At 37.7% G+C, this 25552-nt stretch overlaps 1 protein-coding gene across 1 annotated transcript in view; it reads right to left on the reverse strand.

Annotated features, from left to right (window-relative positions):
- The window catches only part of LOC124289211 (E3 ubiquitin-protein ligase rnf213-beta-like), a gene marked incomplete at its 3' end in the record, with an annotated part of 178699 nt that overhangs the window by 55355 nt on the left and 97792 nt on the right, over positions 1–25552 (reverse strand). Inside the window, exons 13-14 of the mRNA XM_046725815.1 lie at positions 15728–15826; positions 1205–1321 (exon numbers count right to left, since the gene is read on the reverse strand). Of these exons, the coding sequence (XP_046581771.1) occupies positions 1205–1321; positions 15728–15826 (216 nt within the window). The remainder of the gene's footprint in view (positions 1–1204; positions 1322–15727; positions 15827–25552) is intronic.

The raw sequence follows: 25552 nt of genomic DNA on the forward strand, positions 1-25552 counted from the left end.
GAAATGTATCTAATGCACCACTCAACATTGAAATGAGTCCTACTCTAAAACATGAACATTATTTTATCAAGGATTACATCACATTCTCCCACCTAGACTGTTAATGAAATATGTTTAAAACACAGCAGTTCAGACTTTATTATTACTGCATATGTTGAAATAAGTAATTCTATGAATATTTGCTCACTCACCCCTCAAAAGAAAATACATACATGCCGGTTATATGATCGACCCCTTAATAAGTAATACAGATCTGAAATTTGTGCAGAACATTTGTGATATTAGGAAAGTGTTGTATTTAATTATGTCAAAGAATTGTAAAAATGCTTGTCTTACCATAAATCGATAAATGTTACTGGGAATGTCAATGATTTTGCATCATTGTATGCTTTGATCATTTGAAAAGTTAACACATTTTGTCTTCTAACAAATGACAAGAAGCCCATCGAACAATTGTCGGTAATGTAATATAGTAAATCATGAAATATGTTTTATCATTTATTCATGCAAGAATAATCTTAAAACATATCTTTTCTAAATACATCTAACATATATTGTTATATTTCATGGAATACTGAGGAAGTACAAATTATGTTTGCTGCTTTATATACAGGCTTTGAATAGCACTCGATTATCAGACTGTAGAGACCATTCCAATAACAGTTGTGACAAATGTTACCTTGTTGACTGATTTGGAATTTGGGGCTGTATTTTGTGATTGTTAGAATTTAGGTACATTGACGTCAATTCGTTCTTTACGAATACTTCCTGACTTGTTGGCATGTACAGACACAATACTGCCATACATGATGCAAATACTGGCCCACTGATCCAAGAACCCTTTCCTTGTTCCTGTTGCTGAACTTTGCATAATTTACCATGCAGTAAGTAAACAATTAGTGAAGACATATTATGAGCATGTCTTTCACAGAATCATTATAATCAAGGGAAGCCAAAAGTTAGCTGGCGTGATAGCTGATTGGCAATGACAAATGGAAGCTAACACTTAAGAGTAAAAAGAGCTGATATAGTCAGCGCCAGTTAACAATTGACTTCCCTTGCTCAGCCTCCATCTTTGTGGTTTTATTACTTTTGTTGGTCTTACATGTACATATATATGCCCTCTGCCTCATAGGATTCATTCACCTGCTGTATCGATGCCAATAATAAAAGCATGACATTATTGGTCTAAATACATTTTTACCTTCATCAGAAGCTCAAATGATCTGAATGCAGCTGAAGTCATCCTTTCTTGAAGAAGTCTGTGAACTGGCTTGTCTATTTGGCTTCTGTGAAGGTTCAGACAAGTCTCTGGACATACCTGTGAGTATACACATCTGTATAGTATCATCATAGCAGAGCAGAAAAGTGAGGTAGACCAATCAAGTGAAGATGCTCTATCAGATGTCAGCACAAAAAGACAAAGGAACACAATTTGGTTTAAAAGCCATAAATGTACTGACATTTCTAAACAGAATGGATGTTTATCCAATATTAAATATTGTGAGACAGTTGATCTTGAGTAAAATGTGCTAAGTGTTGATTAACATATTTTGGCTGGGGTGATTGTTGTGTTCAACAGTAATCAATTTAACAGACTTGTACAGCAAACAACTGCATCCACAAATGGTGAAATTTATTCCAAAACCTCTTTTCAGGTGCACACTGAAATCATATTAATGGGTTTCTTAAAAATGGGATCCAAAAATATCCCAAGCCTCTGCATCAAATTCATGGGATGGCCACCTAGGTCTGTCTGCCATTTTCCTGGTGAGAGCATGAACCATTGTCTGAGATGACCTCTGGTAAACACCATCTAGTGAAGAGGTTGGTTAGAATGTCTGTGACAGTTCCAGTAGCAGAAATTACAGTACACTTTGGGAGTAGGTCATGCAAACTCTTGTCGTGGGTGAACATGAACTTCACCAAAATTGTCTACTTGCAATTGGTCATATGGTTCTTTAGTTCAAGTAACAGGCACAGGTTTAGAAGGTTTATCACTGATGACACAAGGTTCACAGTCTTTGGTAAGCTGTTCAACTCGACAGTCAAAACCAGGCACTTAACCTCCTTCTCAACATGTTTGCTTTGTCTTTACTGGTTTTCAGCTTCATTATTTGCTAAAGGTTTGTTTCTCAATCAAAAAGTCATGAGTTCCAAACTGACATGAAGCAGTCGGCTCACTCGGCCCAAGAACTGACCAGTTCCCTTCCCTTGCCACTGTTCTGTGTAATGAAAATGTCAATGCCCCAGTATTACACTTCTTTGTTGAGCAATATGCTTCTCTAAAGCTCCAACTACATCCTCATAACTGTATGTATCTCATAAATGAGATGAGCGGAGTACCTGCTCAACCCCAGGGTGTTTCGAATGAGCGGCATTATCCTGCTAGTGGTCGTCCCAACACAGACAGTTGGAATACAGGACTCGTTCTCTGTTTTGACAATATAGATGTGAGCATATATAGACAGTTTTTGACAACAATGGACAGGCGACGACTCAACAATGGACAGATAGAAAAACAATAGCACTTCCTTGACCAGTTGATGTGATGGGAGACACGGTCAAGTGGGATGACCAATTAAGGCTATAAATGTCATATACAATAATTAATTGCCTGACAAGTCAATGTAAAATGCGGAAGTGATAAGGATTACATAGAATACAGATTAGCATCATATAAATAATTAAATGAAGTCTCATATGTCTTGAGTACATAGTTTTAACTTTTTAAATATTTGGACGATGACTGTCCATAATTAGTCTCTATGACAGCACAACCACAGATACAGAAATGTACAGCTAATTCCACACCTCTACGTATAACCAAGGGACTGGGGTCCAATAGGATCCATACAAGTCAAACCAGTCATTCTAGGACTGTTAATTACACATTGCCAACAAAGGTAAAACCAATTACACATTTCCTAATGAATGTATTAAAAATATACCAATGTCAATTCTAAAAGGCAACTATTAATGACAGTCAATGTGAAACAAAATCAACAATAAGAAGTTGACCTGAGCATAATAGCACACCGCCATAACAAATAATACTTATAAGGTCAGAAATCCCCCTTTAACCCCCTGGGTGCCACAGGGACATATATGTCCCTCCTCCTCAACTCTTACTTTGAAGTCCAATAAAATTCTAAATATATCTCACACACAAATATACTTCCCAGTTTCAAATTCTGCAGGAAATTCCCTGTTTCTTGATACCATCCACTATTATCTCAGATAAAGCTAAAGTGTTGTAGAAGACCTTTCAAAATAGACTTCATCGTAAATGTTATTGCGATTCACAGCTTTATTTGCTCTATGTTTTGAAGTGTAAAAATCGGATAATTACTGGGAGTATTGAATTTCAACAAGAAGACAAAGTCATCAATATCCCCCGCAATGGCAAACTACTCTTCATGATTATGTCTATGAGTTATGATTATGTCAAATATTTTGGTGTGTATATAGAAAAGTGGGAGGAGAGTATTGAAAGGTTTTTAAAGTTCTGCTCCAGAAAGGAGCACTATCACCAATTTCAGTCTAAGTCAAACTTGTTGCCATGGAAATGCCAAAAATATTTTATTCAGAATTCCAAAACTACCAAAAAGGCACCAGTACACCACCAGTACACCACCAGTACAATCTATGTGCCAAGTTTGGTGAAGAAACATTGAACGGTTTTAGAGTTCTACTCCAGAAAAGAGCACTACCACCAATTTCAGTTTTAGTCAAACTTGTTGCCATGGAAATGCCAAAAATTCCAAAACTACCAAAAGGCACCAGTACACCACCAGATCTATCACAAGAAAAAAAATGGTGATTTCCAAAAAAATTCCAAAATTGGAAAGATGACGTTTCCAAGGCTTGGAAATTTTGGGAAATTTAGGAAGGATTTTACCACTACTTCTTTCAATTTCTCTTTTTTCCCATGGGTGTATAGACTGAACTATTTCACGAATCTTTTGATCTGTTAGAGTTCTTATTGTTGATATACATAATGTATCTTGCATGTGACATATTTATTCATGAAAACTGCAGGAATAAGCCATATTTTCGTATTATCCCTTTGTGCTTGATATCAATGCAACTGCTTCTCACATGAAGTGATACATTTTTTTAAGTTGGGATTATGTTTAGAGTAAGTGTTTGCTATTCACCGTCCTATGCGACCAACTAGGAACCAATTCTATATATTAGTTAAACTTCACTCATCTGCATTCTTCTTGTTCTATGTGTCAAAAATTGATATTGACTGTTCTATTTACCGCTAGTATGGCGAGCATTTTCAAAAGTCAGTTTCAAGTGTATGTTTTAGTTGTTATCCACAAAGCTTAGATATGTTTAATTTTTTCCCCTTCTCAATGTTCGTATGAATACAAATTCCATACACCTATGCTATAAGGACTATGTAACAGTGTACCAGACATACTGACTGACTGAGTGTATTACATGCCATAAAAGTGAACCCCGTGCCATGCTTAATGTAATGGGGTATTCCGTGAAGTAGGATTTTGTTATTACAGTATAATCTCGTTCATGTTGCGTTGGTGTTGTTATACGGGATTAAGACACTGGGTGCTATAAAATTCTGAACTTGTTTTGAAATATGATCGAATTTACTGAGTTAATTTACTGAGTTTAGCTCACTGAGATTATAATTATACTGATTCATGTCCTCACTCAACGTCTATGGGGATGATACGTTCTACGTCTCGCCAAAGTTATTGATTAACCTACTAATCTACTAATATCTAACAAAGTGCTAGAGTTTTGGGTGACCTTCCTTGGGTCAGTAATAAGTTGAAATAGGTCATACATGATTTGACATTATGTATCTTATTATTACTTGGGTTGTTGGCATGGCAGATTTAAGAAGATCGTTGAAAAGGCCCTCCAAATGATAGTTGAGATATATTTCACATGATATGTTTCATCTTGTGAGGATTAATTGTGGCAACACCAAATATATTATGTCATGAAAATGGCAAATATCAGTTTAGGCTTATTTAATTTCTTTAGACCTTCAACTTTTCGTATCAACCTTGTGCCTGCTAAAACATTAACTGGCCTTTGTTCGAGATCACCAGGTCTTGGAGGTAATCACCCTATGTTTTTACAATTCTGCTTCATGGGAACTAACCGTAGTAGAATACATTCTCCACCTGTCACAAGGGAGAGGCCATTTGAGTTTGTGCTCAATAACGGTGTTATGCAATTGGCGTATTCACGAAAATCTCAAGAACTTGTCAATAGAAAATTGATTGTGTTGTCCAAAAATGTGCGGATTGAAGCAAATACTCAAATGAATTCCCTTTTTACTGAATCATAAGTGTATCTAGATTAATTTGATCATTTACAAGAAGCACACAGATGACAATATTCAATACACAAGTTCGATCACTGACCACATGCAATTTGAACTTAACACCTATCAGGCTATACACCATAAACAAAACGCATTGATTTATGGCCCGAGTTCAGTCTCTGTCACATTATGTAATTACACAGACAGGCACGTGTGATACTTGTACACATGACATGTTATGATGTCTGTTGATTGCAAATTGTTATACACAAGAAAATGAGCATGTATTTACGGTTCATTGCCGGGAAGGCTAAAATCGTGACACTTCTCGGTTTAATGAGCGTAGCCTTCGCGGTACTTGCAATGTAATGTTATGGTTAAATGAACACGGGGCCCCTCACTCGGAGGCTCTGACAAATTACAAAGAAAACAGGATTAACGTGGACGCTCCTTAATTTGGGCACACACAAAAATATTAATACAGCTATACGTTTTCATTTTCAGTATACATTTTCTTGAATTCGACATTAAATTGTCATTATCCATAGTAAATCACATTTCTGTCAATCTACGTCGAGTTTAAGACAATTTGAGAAGTTCAGACACATGGTCTGTGTAGGTGATGTCCCCGATGATGTTGTTCACAAGACCCTTCAGGATTAAGTTAACTCTAACCTGCGCACCTGCCATCACGAATATGTGTATGATAGTTCGGTGTCACTTTGCAACTTAAATATTATAGCAATGTTTTTCGAATTAAATACATCTGAAATAAACAAGCGAAGAAGATAAAGATTCCTGCTACATATTGAAGTTGGAAGATACCATAATGTACCTAGGGAAGAAATAATATGTGTCCATTGTTTATCTTTAAATCTTAATCGAATAGAAGACTGGTTCAAGTCTTAATAAAGTATATGTTCTATTCTGTTCTGATAAATACTCTATTATAACAATGTTTTGAAAAGAAATGTATCTACTCCTGGCATGGATTATGCTTCCCGGCACCGTATCTTTAGCTTTGGCGGTACTCCCCTAATTAGCTCTCCCAGGAAATCCGAAATATACATTTTAGGCTTCCCGGGACATCTGAAATATAAATTTTAGCCTTCCGACATGCGACACCATTATTTACAAAACCTAACATCTCTATATATACACACACAATGAGCCGTGAGGGCTTCGGCAAATGAACCAGCCATTACACTTGAGTGCACACCCACCCACTCTGACTGGGTTCGGTATCCCGGCTGCTTCGTTTCTAGGGAAGTAAACCCAAGTACAAAATATTGCACTTTTGATTTGCGATTGTACGCTTTTAATTTTGTTTATATGTTTTTTCATAATCAGCAATGTATATTATATGTCATAAATAAGTGATAACTGTGTTTTAATTATGTTTGATTTCTTGGTTGCATGTGACCTTTAAGCAATCCACTCCTTTGATGATCTCCTCGGTGCATTATCGCAATAACGACATAGCGAGATATCGAACAAGCCTACAGCTCAGCAGTAACAGAAATCGTGATAATTGTTGTGATAAAATGAAAGCTATATGTTCTCACAATCTGCTGTCATTTAATTTAATTTGTCACCTGCTTTGCCTAGCCTCCGAATGGGCCTAGGACAAATGCCACCCGGACAAATGCCACCCAAATAAACATAAAAAACACCAACACAATAACATTTTTAAAAAGTCAACATTACTATGAAATCAAATTTTACATGAAAATCAACTTTTTTATCAAAGTGAATATATTTTTTTAAGAAACCAAATTATACAAAGTCTACATAATTTTACAACAAAATCAACATTAAAATCAATATGGGTAGTAATTGTCCTCTCTGTAATGGTAAAATAACTGGGTGGCATTTGTCCGGGTGGCTTTTGTCCTGCTCCCCTTCCGAGTTACAACTTGTTTTCACAGACGATTCTGTCGTAATTGCTTGGTGTCGCTGGGACGTATTTGTTCGAGCCAGCCGCTAGTGATAGTGAAAACTATGATCAGCCTCGCTCATATCGGTTACGGTTAATTTCTTCAACCTAAACATTAGGAAGGGTGGATGCCCATCAGATGCAGTTATTTGAAAATTTCCCCGGTAGTTCTTGTCTGATTGTATTAAAGTATCAAAGCAGTGTGAGCTTTTGCAGGTTTTCTAATGCCTGGATGGTTTAATGACTGATCATAATTGATCCCATTTCTGTGTGTTTTTTTACCTCGATATTTATTCAGGTCATGTAAAAATATGACGTATAATATTAAAAAATGACATTTGATCTATTTGAATCCGTAAACTAAACAACCCTACTTTGCCATTGCTAGAAGACTCTGAAAATTTACTTAGATAAATAGGTACAAACAGTTTTAGCACACAGCAAATGCTTATATGTATTTCTTATGCAACAATAAGTCAGTATTCTCAAAATAGTGTCGGCCCATAGGTTTTCACATGCAATTAAAATTGCATGCAATACAGCAATTAATACTCCCTTGTTGTAACCCGTGTTAGGTGGTATAAACATCATTTACTTGATGATCAGTTAATGAATTTAAAACAGGTATAATTAGTGGTAACACCACTTAGATAACCCGACAAAGGTTCCCATTTGGCATTTCTTGTGTCTGGAGTAAATACTCAACATTATAAACATCGATCAAAGGATTAACCGATAACACGCTGATTGATTAATTACTTTTATCTTACACAGCAGATTTGTCAAAAGGTCGTGTTTATGTATGTAGATTTACTAATCTATACTGAATACACTCTGTTGTGTCTGTGTCTGCGTAAAACAACTTCCTTCTTTCAAAGGATTAACCGCCAAGACATTGATTGATTGCTCATTATTGGCTAACTAAATTACTTTTTTGTAAAGAATGGCGGACATTATGCAATTAGTTCCCAGGTATGCTATCTTGGGTGACAAATGAGACTATATACCAATGTGAAATACCTGAAACGATATATCACTTTTCGTAAACATGTATTAGACTGTTAAAAGACACATCATTTGGAACAGCTGCAGGTGAATGGCATATCACTCGTTTTTGTGGATATTGATGGATACATTCCTCGAACAAAGTAATAGCCTGACATTTTTCTTATAACTTTAATCTGTTTTAATTTTAATAATTGCATTTTGTTTTTATTCATTTGTCGTAGCATTCCACAGAATCATTGTTTTCGTCGTGAAGTAATGAGACAGACAACATACACTAGGGCGTGTGTGCGAATAATGATTTACATTGGCAAACTATAAAATGTCTAGATATTCAAGTTATAAGTATAGGCAGATCGCCTGATTTTTATTTAGTTTCAAAATGCATACAAGTATGATAATAAACTAATTAGGATTATAAGACCAAATATAAAGACGCACGTTGACTAGTATCTACATACTGGTGAGTGGACATTAACCACGTGAATGTAGCAAGACATTTATTGCGCAGTATTGTCACTTCGACCCCCACCTCTACTGGTAGTAAAATATGTATTTGATTGATGTCCAATAGGATTTTGCATGACACATCTTATAACATAACAATTTCTCTCATGGAAGCGGGGGCGGTGGGGTAGCCTAGTGGTAAGAGCGTTGGCTCGTCACGCTGAAGACCCGGGTTCGAATCCCCACATGGGTACAATGTGTGAAGCCCATTTCTGGTGTCCCCCGCCGTGATGTTGCTGGAATATTGCTAAAAGCGGCGTAAAACCAAACTCAGTCAGTCAGTCAGTCTCGTGGAAGCGAGGTGGGTGTCAATATAATACTACTTACAATATTATTGTCACTTCCACCACAACCTCGCTTCCGAGAAAGAAATCGTTATGCTTCAAGTTGTGTCATGGAAAATCTTTTTGGTCATCAATCATATATATATTGTACTACAACTAGTAAGTAGTTTTGATTCTTTAACTTCCGTGAAGCGATCTGAACACATTTAAGATATCGTTCCAAGCTTCCACAACGCTCGCTTCGCACTCACAAACATAACCCATTTAGCACAAACTACGGGGTCCGGTGGAAGTTAGTGCATGGTGACACCATCACTCGACCCCCTAGGAGGGCAACGATTGACGGCAACTCAACGATTCGTTTTGCTTTGAGTAAGTTTCGTTGTTCAGACCATCCTTTAATGTTGGAATATGGGCGAAAAGTAAATATAAAACAACATGAGCGATTCTGCCCTCTGTGTATTGTACTTACCATTGAATCAGAGTACCAATTCTTTATTGAATGTTCATTTTACTGTGATCTGAGAAACAGCCTGTTCCCACAATACTACATAAATAATCCATGTGAAACTAAATTTATCAACTTATTATTGTCTTGCAATTCTTCAACTGTTAACAATCTTGCTAAGTTTATATTTCTTGCACTGACAAAAAGAGCGATGTTTTTGAATATAGAGTATAAGATTAAATGAGACATTGTACATGTTAGCATACAGCTTAATATTATATATGGCTGGATTGTATTGTCATCTTTATAATTGTATAACGGTCGGTGGCCCTTTGTACCTAAATTAACTCTCACTCACTAGATATAAGCTTTACGATGACACATACTTAAACTAAACGTGACAAAATTCACTTTTCACCCAAAACATTGAACATTTAAAATATGTTCACCACTGCAATTTCGACTAGTTAAGTCAATAATCCTTTCGTTAATCCCTTAAACAATCATTACTAAAACAACACCAAACATCAAAGACTACCGCCAGTCGCCTTAACGCCCCCATGAAACACTCATGCCGCCCCCATGCAACTATAGCAATTAGCCCATGCAGAACAATAATTTACCATCACCCACCAGTTATCTCCCCTTGTGGATATTTCCAAAATTGGAAATTTTTGGAAACATCATCTTTCCAAAATTGGAAATGTCTTGGAAACATCATCTTTCCAAGACATTTCCAAGCTTGTAAATGTGGATTTTTTTTCCAGTGTATGTATGTGCCAAGTTTGGTGAAGAAACATTGAACAGTTTTAGAGTTCTGCTCCAGAAAAGAGCACTACCACCAATTTCAGGCTAAGTCAAACTTATTGCCATGGAAACGCCAAAAATATTTTATTCAGAAATCAAAAACTACCAAAAGGCACCAGTACACCACCAGATCTATCTATGTGCCAAGTTTGGTGAAGAAATAGTGAACGGTTTTAGAGTTCTGCTCCGGAAAAGACAAATGTGCACGGACGGACAGACGCACACACGCACGCACACACGCACGCACGGACATATATCAGAAACAGCTAAGTGTTCATGTGGTCATTTTAAAAATAGCATATTAATGATCGCTGATAGCAGTTTTTCATGATATCACTAATGATAATTCTGAAACATTGTCCCTCTGCACCTGTCTATTTCTGTTGCTGCCGTGCGCCCCTCCAGGCCAACCATTAACAGTCATGTTTATAATGATGACAGTTTTGTGAGACAACTTTTTCTGTGATGCATAACAATTTCTAATATCTGAAAAGGTGTTTGGGTAAAGGTTATTCATGAATATCTTGCCTTGTAATATTTCTTAACTACCTTTCTAATCTGATACATTTAGCAATGCATTGGGGCACTTTCTAATCAAACAGACTGTAGTACATTGTCATCTTTTCTTATAAATTGTGAAACTACCAAAACGTGTCCGCTCACATTGGGTAACTTTGTATTGGAATAGTTTGGTTCACGGTGAAGAAAACATAATGAGAATATGGTTTAAACATATTTGTATTCCGTCAATGCAGAAACCTGGATAGGCGAACAAGCCTAGTGGCTTATATAAACGCCGCTCCAGTACACGGTTCCAATATAGCTGGATACATAATTGAAATAGTCCGACAAGAAAAGAATAATACTGAGACAAAATTACACTCAGAAAAATGATTGAATAATAAATATTTGGTTATGGTGTTGGTTGTGCCTAGCAACGAAATGAGCTGCCGCAGAAAAGCAAGTTATATAAATTTTGTCTTGCATTGAATATACATGTATATGTAGAGGTGATAATCACTGGAAGCGCTTAATTTTAGAAATGAACTGGTGTAATGAGTTGAGAATGTCACAATTTGTTGAGTTATCCAATGCACCGTTACCGTATAAGGTAGTTTTCACATCGTATCCTTGAATATAAAAATACCCAGCTGTTCTTAAATTTTGATAGTTCCCGACATGTAAAAAGGTAGTGAATGACGTCTTCGTTATAATGACCACATGAACACTTAGCTGTTTCTGATATATGTCGATTATATCTGTCTGCGTTCAGATCACTACAGCCGAGCTTGAGGCGACAATGGATAATTTGACAAAATCTAGTCCCAAAATTTAAATCAAAGTAGTTGTGGGTTTCTTTTGAATTTATCATGGTTTTAAACTTTCTCACGGAAATAGTGTTAACAGCTCCATCGGGCAATGAATTCCACGACATAATTGCGCTCGGTAAAAATGATTGAGAATATCTTTGTGCTCTACAGTTAGTAGTTTGAATAGAAGTACTATCTCTAAGATTATAGTTGCTTTGTTGAAATACTCTACCTGGTACAAGATCATTCAGATAACCAGGAGTCAGACGATAATGCATTTTATAGAAAGTTATAAGTTTAGAGCGATATTGTCTTTGTTTCAGTGTGCTATAATTGGTTTCCTTGTATATTTTATCATGACTGGGGCCACGAACCGCACCGCATATAGTTCTTAATGCATCTAAGTGTAAATTTTCCAGTAAAATCGCCTGTTCAATTGTACAATTATCCCATATATGACTGCAGTAATCAAAAAGTGGTAAGAAAAAGGAGTATTTAACTTTCCAAGAACAATCGCTTTGAAGTGTTATACCTAAGTGTTTATGGTTATCAACTTCTTTAATAGTTTCGCCATTCATTAGTAAGTTCGGACTGGCATAATTTTTCGTTTTACGAATGAATGTTATACTTTCAGTCTTACTAGGATTAAAACTTACCTGCCACTTTCTGGCCCAGTCTGAAATTTTTGCCAAATCATTGTTTATAATTGCAGCTGCTGTAATATGATCATCTATTATAGCATATATTGATGTATCATCAGCAAAAAGGCGAATGTTACTGTCTATACCATCTACAATGTCATTAATATAAATGATGAACAGAAGTGGTCCTAAAACGGAACCCTGGGGTACACCAGCTTCCACAGATTTGATACCTCAACAATATCCATTTATTACCACTTTCTGCATTCTACTATCTAAATAACTTTCAAACCACTCCAAAAGTTCTCCCCATATACCATAAGCATAAAGTCTATGAATAATACCTTTGTGCCAAACTTTGTCAAAGGCTTTACTTACATCACAGAATACCGCTCTGATTTCCTTTCCTTGGTCTACGGCACTTGCGATAAAATTATAAAGATAAGTTAGTTGATTTACTGTAGAATCACCAGGCATAAATCCAGATTGTAAGTTTGATAAAATATTGTTATCCCTGAGGAAGTTGAAGACGTATTTAAAAACGCATTTTTCAAGAACTTTAGCAACACAGCTTAGCTTGTTAACGCTACAGGTCTATAGTTTGAGCAATCATGTTCATCACCTTTCTTATGAAGTGGAATCACCGAAGCTAGTTTCCAAGAAGTAGGATACGTTTTATTACGAGGGGGGATGTTGAACAGCTTAGCTAACAACGGGGTTAGAGAGGTTGAAGTTAGTTTCAGTATGATGTTTCCAATGCCATCAGGCCCCGTGGCTTTATGAGAATATAGTGACTGTATCAACAACAAATTCTCTCCAAGTGATCTGAGTTACATTGACCTAGTGTTAAGCATAGCAGAGTTATGCCCCCTTATCTTTATACATGTCTGACCTCTCTGTCGTCATTTGATGTCACAGAAGAAAATCCATTTTCAACATTTATTGTGAGTCATTTTAAAGATTGAGCGTATAATGTTATGCATAAGCACACAAACCCATTTCATATTTACTTATGTCATTCCGATATCTGGCCGTATTTTCTTCGCTCACCCTGTCCGTGAAGATGCCAAATTAAATCAAGAGTCATCAGAAGATGACATATCCCCCCGGCCCCCACATCTTTGAAAGAACAAATCATCTGACAGTTACTTAAAGTCCACCTTGATTTTATACTAAGTGCAAATCGTTCCATGGAAATCATGGAAAACATAAATGACAAATATCTGCAAATAGCAAAAGGCACCACTTCAAGATCTGCCTCACATATCTGCTAAGTTTTGCTGAAAAATATTAAGAAGTTTTTGAGTTGTGCTCCGGAAACAAAACCTACCCCTCCCTTTTGAGACTAAGTCTGAATCGTTTCCATGGAAACCAAGAAAAATAAAAATGAGAAAAATCTGCAAATAGCAAAAGGCATCACTTAAGGTTCTGTTTCATATATCTACCAAGTTTTGTTGAAAAATATTATATGGTTTTTGAGTCGTGCTCCGGAAACGAAGCCCACCCTGCCTTTTGGGATTAAGTCTGAATCGTTTCCATGAAAATCGGGAAAAATAAATATGCCAAATTCTGCCAAATAGCAAAAGGCACCACTTTAGGATCTGTTTGATATATCTACCAAGTTTTGTTGAAAAATATTGAACGGTCCTTGAGTTATGCTTCAGAAACGAAGCCCCCCCACACACCTTTGGGACTAAGTCCGAATCGTTTCCATGAAAACCGGGAAAAATAAAAATTCCCCAAATCTGCAAATAGCAAAAGGCACCACTCAACGTTCTGTCTGATATATCTACCAAGTCTTGTTGAAAAATATTGAATGGTTCTTCAGTTATGCTCCGGAAACAAAATGATTACGGACAGACGGACAGACGGATGAGCATCGACTATATCCCACCGCATTACATGCCAGTGGGATAAAAATTCTAGCACAGTGCTTTTATCGGTGCACGATAAAAAGCGGGGAAATTTACTTTTTTTTACGTTTAACAAAATTTTGTACACCATTTAGCAGTGTTTATTTCTAAAACCATTGAGGTATTTGCACTTCTTTTTATACCAATGGATAGGAAATGTAATATTCTACATTTCTTTGTAATATCATAGCCGTACGCAGATCCAGGACCACGCGAGCGCAATTCTCACACAACATTCATTTTTCAAACCTTATGAAAATGTGCGCCTGCAAAAAAAAATAAAACAAGAAGACAAAGTTATCAATATCCCCCAAAATGGCAAAATACTCTTCATGATTATGTCTACGAGTTATGATTATGTCAAATATTTAGGTGTGTATATAGAAAAGTGGAAGGAGAGTATTGAAAGGTTTTTAAAGTTCTGCTCCAGAAAGGAGCACTATCACCAATTTCAGTCTATGTCAAACTTGTTGCCATGGAAATGCCAAAAATATTTTATTCAGAAATCAAAAACTACCAAAAAGCACCAGTACACCACCAGATCTATGTATGTGCCAAGTTTGGTGAAGAAATAGTGAACGCTTTTAGAGTTCTGCTCCGGAAAAGAGCACTACCACCAATTTCAGGCTAAGTCAAACTTGTTGCCATGGAAATGCCAAAAATATTTTATTCAGAATTCCAAAACTACCAAAAGGCACCAGTACACCACCAGACCAATCTATGTGCCAAGTTTGGTAAAGAAATAGTGAACGGTTTTAGAGTTCTGCTCCGGAAAAGAGCACTACCACTAATTTCATTCTAAGTCGAACTTGTTGCCATGGAAACGCCAAAAATGTTTTATTAAGAATTCCAAAACTACCAAAAGCCACCAGTACACCACCAGATCTATCTATGTGCCAAGTTTGGTGAAGAAATATTGAACGGTTTTAGAGTTATGCTCCAGAAAAGATAAATGTGCACGGACGGACAGACGCACGGACGGAGTCCATTTTAATACCCCCAGCAAAACTTGTTGCGGGGTATAAAAGTCTTGGCATCCAGGGGATTAAAGAAATCTCCTTAGTAACCACCAGTTACTTCCAACAGGCCTTTTGGAAAAAAAAAAACACACCAAAAAACAGGTTGCCTTGTAGCAGTTCCTGTCCTTACATGAGATACCAGACGTGGGGCCAGTCGCTCTGGATCAGAGTTCTAATGTTACTGCTTACCTGTCAGTCACATACTACCAATAGAAAGCATTTTCACTCATATAAACACATGTTACTATGAACATGTATACAGGTTGTAAAAACAATATTAGTAACAAATACTAGTACAGATTCTGAATCCTGATTTCATCAAAACACAGGAAATTAAAAAAAAACACTATAAAAACTGAAAATATGAAAAGGCAATATTTCTGTAGGAGGTTATTTCATATGCACATGTACTTATGTAGTACAAAAATATTCATTAGTTTCAGAGTCTTGGCATTATTGATTGTTGGAATACATTGTTGGATTGAAAGTTGGCAAATGATTAACTGAATTGTGAACTAGTTTATTTTGTTCAAATTTTGTCATAATCACCTGTGATAACACCTTTTCAAATGCATCAAGGAGTGTGGCGTTCCACTCATGAGACAGTGATGGTGAGTTGACTTGCAGTGTGATCAAATCATTCCACACCTGAAATATAAAATATAAGTGTGATAATTTTTCAAAATGGAACTGTTTGATCAGTAGCCTTTGAGGTCTCTCACATTCCAGGTGCAGTCAATGAATGAAGACAAAATGCAAACATTGTAATTATGACCAAAAAGTAACAAAAATATTATCAGGCAGTTACTGAGTTAAGGGAAAATATCTGTCTCTGACCACAAATAGGAGTAATATCCCATACATATCTGGCTGTACAAAGAAATTTGTTTGATGTCACATGTCTTTGCATTCAAAAATATCTAAGCATGTTCATCTCTCAACTGATCATGTAAGTTTGTCACAGCTGTTACACATCAGTGTCATGTCTCATCAATCACCTAAGATAGCACACCACATCTATTTTTATGATATCCATGGTTCTTTAAAAAAAAAAAATTTAGTTAGACAACCGTGAGCACTCAGTCAACACATTACCAGCTAATCCTTTGAATAAAGTGTGTTGTTTTTGCATAGGTGCTGAGATAAAGGTGTATTCCATCTACAATTGTGAACCTATATAAACAATTCTGAAAGTCCACTGTGCAAGATTGTAACTTATTATCAGTTCATCTTTTGATTTTGTTTTGTAACTCAACAGGTCATTCCTTTCATGTTGCACTGTGATGTGCCAATTCCATAACATGTAAGATTTTTACCAATCTGGATTGAATGACACCAGATATGCTAAATGCCCAATATGAACCACTGGTCATATATCCTTGACAACCTCAGAGGCAGAGCTGAACTTCATTGAGTTATTTTGCATAGTCAAGGTTATCCAAGTGCTGCCACCACTAATTAATACTTGTAATAGAGTCCGTAATTGTGCAATAAAGTGAATGACTACAAGAAGACAAAGTCATCAATATCCCCCGCAATGGCAAAATACTCTTCATGATTATGTCTACGAGTTATGATTATGTCAAATATTTAGGTGTGTATATAGAAAAGTGGAAGGAGAGTATTTAAAGGTTTTTAAGTTCTGCTCCAGAAAGGAGCACTACCACCAATTTCAGTCTATATCAAACTTGTTGCGACCGCCTCCATCGTGTAGTGGTTAGAGCGTCCGCCCAGAGAGCGGAAGGTTGAGGGTTCGATCCCCGACCGCGTCATACCAAAAGACGTTAAAATATGGTACTTGTTGGTCCCTGCCTGGCGCTTGGCATTAATGGGTACAACAAGGACTGGTCGGCTCGGAGTCAGTATAATGTGTCTGAGTGGGGTATCCATGCTTCACTGTGGCATGGTATCTCAGTGGGCTAGCACTATAAAACCAGCTTAAAGAACCACTAAACTTTGTTTTTTGTTACTCTTTTAACCATTACATATGAAAGATTTGTGGTTAGTCTTATGCGGAACACCAAATTTAGTCTTTAAAAACTTGTGGTTAAGTAATACCGAGCGATTAAAAGTGGCCAAAAAGTCGCCTGCTTCCCTCTCGACCGCCAACGAAACCACAGACAGGTTACGTAACTCTGTCGCCAGAGCACTGCAGTGACGTCATATGAGGAACGATTTTCAGTTAGTTGTATAGAAAATGTGTAGCACGCTCATCATTTTGATGATTTTCGACATCAACGGCGACATGCCGAATCGTTTGCTTTGTCGCCAATTGCTCCTAGGGTCGGGCGATGGTGTCCCCATGCACAGATTTCCACAGGACCCCGCAATTCGTGCTAAATGGGTTATGTTTGTGAGTGCAAAGCGAGCGTTGTGGAAGCCTGAAACGATATCTTACTTGTGTTCAGATCGCTTCACGGAAGTTAAAGAATCAAAACTACTTACTAGTTGTAGTAAAATATGCATATGATTGATGACCATAAAGATTTTCTATGACACAACTTGTAACATAACGATTTCTTCCTCGGAAGTGAGGTTGTGGTTGAAGTAACAATAATATTGTAAGTAGTATTATATTGACACCCACCTCGCTGCCACGAGAGAAATTGTTATGTTATATTATATGTCATGCAAAATCCTATTGGTTATCAATAAAATACATATTTTATTACCAGTAGAAAGTAGTTTTGATTTTGAACCTCGGTGAAAACAAACCTAAATACCATTTATCCTCAGACTGGCGGATGTTCCCGACAGAGGCCTACCATTTTAAAAATAAAACAATCTGTTAGAATTAATGAGATTATAGTTTGTTTTCATCAAGTTAGAAAATCAAGACTACTTTCTACTCGTAGTTAAATATGTATTGGAATCATAACCAAGAGCATTTTGGATGACACAACTTATAACATAACGATTTCTTCCACGGAAGCGAGGTGGGGGTCGAAGTCACAATACTGCGCGATAAATTTCTTGCTACATTCCCAATGTCCACTCACCAGTATGTAGATACTAGTCAATGTGCGTCTTTATATTTGGTCTTATAATCCTAATTAGTTTATTATCATACTTGTATGCATTTTGATACTAAATAAAAAGCAGACGATCTGCTGATGCTTATAGTGAATTTATAACAGAACTGTAATATCTAGACATTTTATAGTTTGCCAATGTGAATCATAATTCGCACACACACCCTAGTGCATGTTGTCTGTCTCATTACACTTCACGGCGAAAACAATGATTCTGTTGAATGCTACGACAAATGAATAAAAACAAAATGCAAATATTAAAATTAAAACAGATTAAAGTTATAGGAACAATATCAGGCCATTACCTTGTTCGAGGAATGTATCCATCAATATCCACAAAACTGTTCCAAATGATGTGTCTTTTAACAGTTTAATATACGAAAGAGTGATAAATCTTTTCAGGTATTGGTGTATAGTCTCTTTGGTCACCCAAGATAGCACACCTGGCAACTACCGGTAATTGCATAATGTCCGCCTGTCTTTAAAAACAGTAATTTAGTTAGCCAATAATGGGCAATCAATCAATGTATTGCCGGTTAATCCTTTGAAAGAAGGACGTTGTTTTTACGCAGACGCCGACACGACAGAGTGTATTCAGTATAGATTAGTAAATCTACATACATAAACACTACCTTTTGACAATTCCGCTGTGTAAGATAAAAGTAATTAATCAATCAGCGTGTTATCGGTTAATCCTTTGATCGATGTTTATAATGTTGAATATTTACTCCAGACACAAGAAATGCCAAATGGGAACCTTTGTCGGTAATCTAAGTGTGTTACCACTAATTATACCTGTTATAAATTCATTAACTGACCATCAAGTGAATGATGACAAATAACATGTGTAGGTTTATACCACCTAACACGACGAGTTACAACAAGGGAGTATTAATTGCTGTATTGCATGTGAAAACTTATGGGCCGACACTGTTTTGAAAATACAAACAGATTTTTTACATGACATGATTAAATATCGAGGTAAAAAACACAGAAATGGGATCAATTTGGATCAGTCATTATACAAATAGGGCCTAACGACACCAATCGATTTTCACAGAATCGCCTATGAAAACAAGTTGTAACTCGAAACTAGGCAAAGCAGGAGACAAAATTAAATGACAGTAGATTGTGAGAACATATAGCTTTCATTTTCCACAACAATTGTCACGATTTCAGGTTTATACAAGCCTGTAAACAAGATAATTTACCCCCTGAAATGTAGATGAATTCTGCATCGGCCCTCAAAGCTATTCCTCATATGACGTCACAGAGGCGCGCCGCTCTGATTGGTTGAAATTTCGTTCGCGGGTGAGAATTGTGCACTGTTGTCAAAAAGGTCGATTTAAGTCAATTAAAGGTCGAAATGAGTAGTTTTAATGACGGGGTTTCATTTATAACGATGCCAGTTAGTGATTTATGTATTTGTACCCCCTAGGGTTTATGTGACCTTTAAGTCTGGGCTAGTACAAGCAGCCGCACATACACACACACACGCATGCACGTCGTCATATGAGCGAAATATTCTCAAGCACGACGTTAAATCCAATTTCACCTCACCTCACCTCAAACTTGTTGCCATGGAAATGCCAAAAATATTTTATTCAGAATTCCAAAACTACCAAAAGGCACCAGTACACCACCAGACCAATCTATGTGCCAAGTTTGGTAAAGAAATAGTGAACGGTTTTAGAGTTCTGCTCCGGAAAAGAGCACTACCACTAATTTCATTCTAAGTCGAACTTGTTGCCATGGAAATGCCAAAAATATTTTATTCAGAATTCCAAAACTACCAAAAGGCACCAGTACACCACCAGATCTATCTATGTGCCAACTTGGTGAAGAAATAGTGAACGCTTTTAGAGTTCTGCTCCAGAAAAGACAAATGTGCACAGACTGACGGACGGACGCACGCACGGATGGAGTCCATTTTAATACCCCCCGAAAAATGTGTTGCAGGGGATAATTATACGGGTGTAGGGCTTGTACGATAAGTATACTGATCTGCACAAGACAGAGGTTTCTTAAACCACACGCTTTAATTTGCTCTAATGAACAATCAAAACAGAGGATTGTGTTGACAATTATGGTTAACACATGTTCGGGAATCACATTTAGAGTTCACACAAACAAATTCACCAAAAAATGGTACCACTAAGATACCTCAAAGTCAGTATCGTGTTGGCCTCCATTGGCATCGATGACGGCATTGCGTGGTCTGTACGTGGATTTAATTAGCCGGTTATTGAAGGCCATAGGCACTTGGGTCCATACTCTGCTTAATGTCTGATCGAGTCCAGCCAGAGTTGTCGGACTTGGTTGAAGGTCATTCTGTCTTCTTTGAATCTCGTCCCAAAGGTGTTCTATTGGACTTAAATCTGGACTGAGTGCTGGAAGATGTGATTTCTGCGACGTTCAAAATGTGGTACAACGTGTGGTCTTAGGACTCGGTCAGTATGACGAGCAGCTGTCACGCCATTTCTTCATCCTGGACCGTGATTCTGGAACACCATGGGGCCAACTCCCTGGTTCAGATCGATTGCACCCCACACCATGATGCTTGGACCACCCCACGAGTCTCTTTCAACAATACACGCATTAAAAACCCATTCTCCATGACTCTGCCATCGGCTGTCGTCCACTGCGTGGAGGGTCTGGGGTGCTGTTAGTTGCCTGATACTGTTCCTGCAGTCGGTAGATTGACCTATCATGAACATTACAATGATTGGCTACCCTCCGTGCAGCCTGGCAAGCTTGCAATCATCCCAAGGCTTGGTTCCTCTCATCTCTCGTAAGCCGTGGTATGGCAATTGTGTCAACACAAGAATGATTTCAGGTGAGTTTGGGACTCGCTTTCACTGGTAGGGTTGTCACAATCTACACATGCATTTTCATTTTCACAAATGTCATACGGAACCTTTCACCATGCCAGTCTTTATAGGTACGTTTGTTCGATATGCTTTTTTCATCAGAAAACACACTGATGCTGGTATTTAACTGTCAACTTGGATTGAAAAACATGTTAACAAAACGGTACAATCACAATAAAAAGACCACCTTGTAAGAGCAAATTTTGCATTTGAAAAGTCACATTTCTTTTGCAGTCCAGTATACATTAACTGAACTTAATTGATGGCAAAATAACACATACACATGATTAGTGTATACTGAATGACATAGTTGTATCTTAACATTTACACACATATATGAGTTTGCAAGGTGAAAGGTTTTCGTAGACATAATCCAATCAAATACGAGACTTCAAAGGGATTCCCTGGTTGTCAACGAGGTCCTCCCGAACTGATCTGAAACCCAGTTCATATGAGTTGCTAATGCTAGTTGGCATCCAGTGATTACATGGGCTGATTGAAATGGTTCAGCTGGATGACTAAAAGTTGGAGTTTTGTTTCCCATTAAACTCTACGTCATAATTTAAGACGAATAATTTATTTGTCGCCGGATGTATTTCCCCATACATTTGCGTATCTCTTACGTTATTCCTCTCTGCTCATTTACGAGCGCTTCTTCTATCACTCTTACTCTGGTTGTAATACCAGTAGTATCTCGTGCATTACCTGTTCCGTGACATCTCGTGCATTACCTGTTCCGTGACGTAGGCATCTTCATATTTGCCACTTCATGTCACGCCACGGCCGAGGTGAGTTGATACACCCTCGGCCATACATCATATTATATTGATGTTCATGTGTATTTTACAGGTATGTACCTTTTCTGTCTACTTTCTTTGTCATCCTCTAAACGTATTATCAGTAAAGGTGCCGATATCATAGTATTTATAATATCTATAATATTTCTATAATAAGGCATCGCTGTACCTAAATTACTAATTAAACACTGGCACCAGCACGTAAGTAAGTGTGAGTGATGTCTGCTTCCTTTAATTTTGCTCATAATATTCAAAGTGCAATATTTCATAAAATGCTATAAAGACCATTTTATAAATGGTAAAATTCGATGCGATCTTGATATTGGCACTTCATAAACACGCCAAGGCCGAGGTGAGTCGATACACCCTCGCCATACATCATATTATATTGATGTTCATGTATTTTACAGAATAAACAGATTTTAATCAACCACGCCCAGTCCGATTAATCAGCTGCCAGGACCCGCTGACAAAATGGCTTCAACAGGGACTGAGGGTTGAGACACAACGACAACAGTGCTGACGCCACATCATCCCATGTCATCGATGTCTTCTCCGCCATCGCTCGATTGATTCGCCAGCCAGGTCATCATCATCCATACCGCCACCGCCACGCCAACGCCACAGTCATGCACCAACATTGCTACCGCTACAGTTTCAGCGATAGGTATGCCACGATTTGACATTTTGATGATTTTATATCATATCCACTTGACATGTCTCATGTGCTAGGACTGTGCAGTGACTTTTACCAAGTGATTTCAGTATGGACCTGTGTTATTTCGGCTGTGATACTATTTGTGCCTTATATTATGACATTTCACATATTCATGATTCATCAATCATGCATGATTTCCACGGATTGAACGTTGAGATTCCCATGTGAGACATTTGAGACATTTTGAAACTATGATATGTTCAACATTTCCTGATATTGATATTTATGCTCTTTCTCTATATATATATGAACTATGTTTTGATATATTTCATGTGATATCAATATTCTCATGTGAAATATTTTGCTGTGTTTCATGTGCACATTACAACATGTTTGTATATTCTTATAAATCGTCATAGTAGACATATTGAGTGTTTACTATGAGTTGGTAAGAATACAGTGTATCTCTGCAGAGGATAAGTTAGCATTAGTTAGCTACAGGCCTATAGTTTGTACACACTTAGTATAGTATTTAGAGAGACAATAAGACATTGTACAACTTATGTCTTTTAGTTAATTGTCTCTTAGGGCTTTGTCAGTTACTCATTTTACATCGTGTGTTTAACTTTTTGATAGTTTTATTCAACTTAGTTTTATACATTCATATCATGGAGTGATTGAGAGTGTGCGCGAATACATCTCACCTGCACTTATACTAAAACATCATAGTACATTGTTTTCACGTATTTCGTGTTATTGTTTACAATTTTCGCGCTGTTTCGGATCGCGACCGTGCCTTTACACTCGCTTTTAGCATAGCACTTGTAACTTATTTTCGGCGTGTTTACATTTCGGACTTATACTTCTCGATACTCATGTAATTTGTAAACATCCGTAGGTGTATTTCCGGTTTACTTAGCTTCCGGCTTCGCGTTAGTTCAATAAACTTGACAGGTTCTTTGTTGTTTTACTTTATTATTACTTTTGACATTTTCATTGCCTTCGTCATTAGTAATAACTTTTCCTTACTATCCACTTTCACTGTTGCATATATGCTTTACACCTTTGTATTTTCAGTATACATCGGTCGACATCCGCTTCCTTTGTTTACATGTTTTTTTACTTGGTAGTGGCATTGCATATTTTCTAGTGTATATACTTTAGTGTTTGGTTGTTGGTATTCTTCCTTTTGGCCCAGTTGCTTAGATACTCGGGTCATTGTGGATTTATTCTGGTTTGGATTTTGATAGTATTTTTGTGGTCCAGACTCATTGGTTCTTGGCTTCTATTGCGGTTGGTTATATTCCTGCTTCGTCTGAATATCCCCATACATAGTTAGACATGTCCTAGTTAGTCCTAGTGTTAGTGAATGAACAGTGTGAACTTGTGTAGGTATTCAGCTGGTATCATTATGGCTTCTGGGGTTGAGGATTTGGATGTGGACACTCAGGTCATCTCAGAAGAGGAAGAGAGGAAGATGATCAATTACTTATCAGCTACAGGACGATATCAGATTCGACCTATTCCTCCTTTATGTCCTTCTACTCAGGATCAGAAGTTCACTCCTAAGATGGAGGAATTCACACCAAGGCGTCAAGGATTTAAACCAGACACGCACATGAGGTTTCAACAGACTCCACCTGAGATACCCATGTATAGTACCCCATATTTTAATCAAGGTTTTCTGAACCCACAGCTCCAACAGTTTCAGCTTCCAAGGATTTCACCCTTTTCTGGAGAGATTCCGGTTCCGAAGAATGAAGCCTCATTTGAATCATGGAAATGGGAACTGAAATGTCTTCTTCAGGACGCCGCCTATCCACCTGCGTTGATAGCCCAGGCTGTAAGGAAATCTCTGAAAGGTGACGCCGCAAGTATCCTTTTATCGTTAGGACACACTGCATCGGTGGAAGCTATAATTCGGAAACTAGACGGACTCTATGGAACGTTGGACAACCCAGAGACTTTGATGCAAGAGTTCTACACAGCTCATCAACATGACTCTGAATCTGTCGCATCATGGGGAATACGTTTGGAAACTCTACTTCAGAAGGCTACAGACAGAGGAAGTCGTATTGATGTCCACACCAGGGATAGTATCCTTAGGAACAGGTTCTGGACCGGACTTGTTAGAGACACTCTGAAGAATGCCACAAGACCTGCTTTCCACTCTGGACAAGGATTTGAAGACCTTATACAGACTGTCAGGGAGATAGAGCATGAGCTTCAGGATCGTTCCCTGCATGTACACAAGTCAAAGGTCAAGGTTATTCATCAACCTAAGGTGACTGATCCACAACAGACTTCAGACTCAGATTCTCCTTACAAGATAGCACAACAGTTATCAGAGGTTATCAAGAAACTGGACAAGTTGGAACTTAGGCGACAACAGCCACCACCACCACCACCACCACCTCCTGTGGAGAATGAAATCTTGAGACAGATCTTGGACCGACTTACAGTACTAGAGGCACAGAGGGGCACTCCTGCTGCTGACAGTTCTCATCCAGTTAGAGGTCGAGGTCGTGGTAAGCGAGGTAGAGGGAAACAAGGAGGTTCTTTAAAATTAGAGAGGCCACCTACTGCAGGGCAAGTAGAGGCCGAGAGAGAACACAGCCCTAATAACGAAACTTATCTCAGAGACAGGATGATCGGTGATGCTAATGAGGCTATGGTTGCTATTGCTGGATTTGATTGTCTTGCCCTTCTGGATTCAGGTTCCATGATAACATCCGTAAGTGAAGCATACTACCAGTCAACACTATCTGAATTGGAACGCAAGTCATTAAAAGAGTTTGAACTTGACATCATGGGTGCTGGAGACAACTTGATTCCATACACAGGTTATATTGAGGCTCCTATCTACATTCCTATTTATGATGTTGAATATCTGATACCAGTGTTGATCACCAAGGACACAGAGTACAACCAAAGAGTTCCACTTTGCATTGGAGTGAATGTCATCAAGCCGCCTAAAGTCTGATTTGCAAGATACTTCAAGGACGTGCCAAAGGAGT

This window comes from Haliotis rubra, unplaced genomic scaffold, assembly GCF_003918875.1.
Source record: "Haliotis rubra isolate DU_JTF1 unplaced genomic scaffold, ASM391887v1 Scf436, whole genome shotgun sequence".
Classification (NCBI taxonomy): Eukaryota; Metazoa; Mollusca; class Gastropoda; order Lepetellida; family Haliotidae; genus Haliotis; species Haliotis rubra.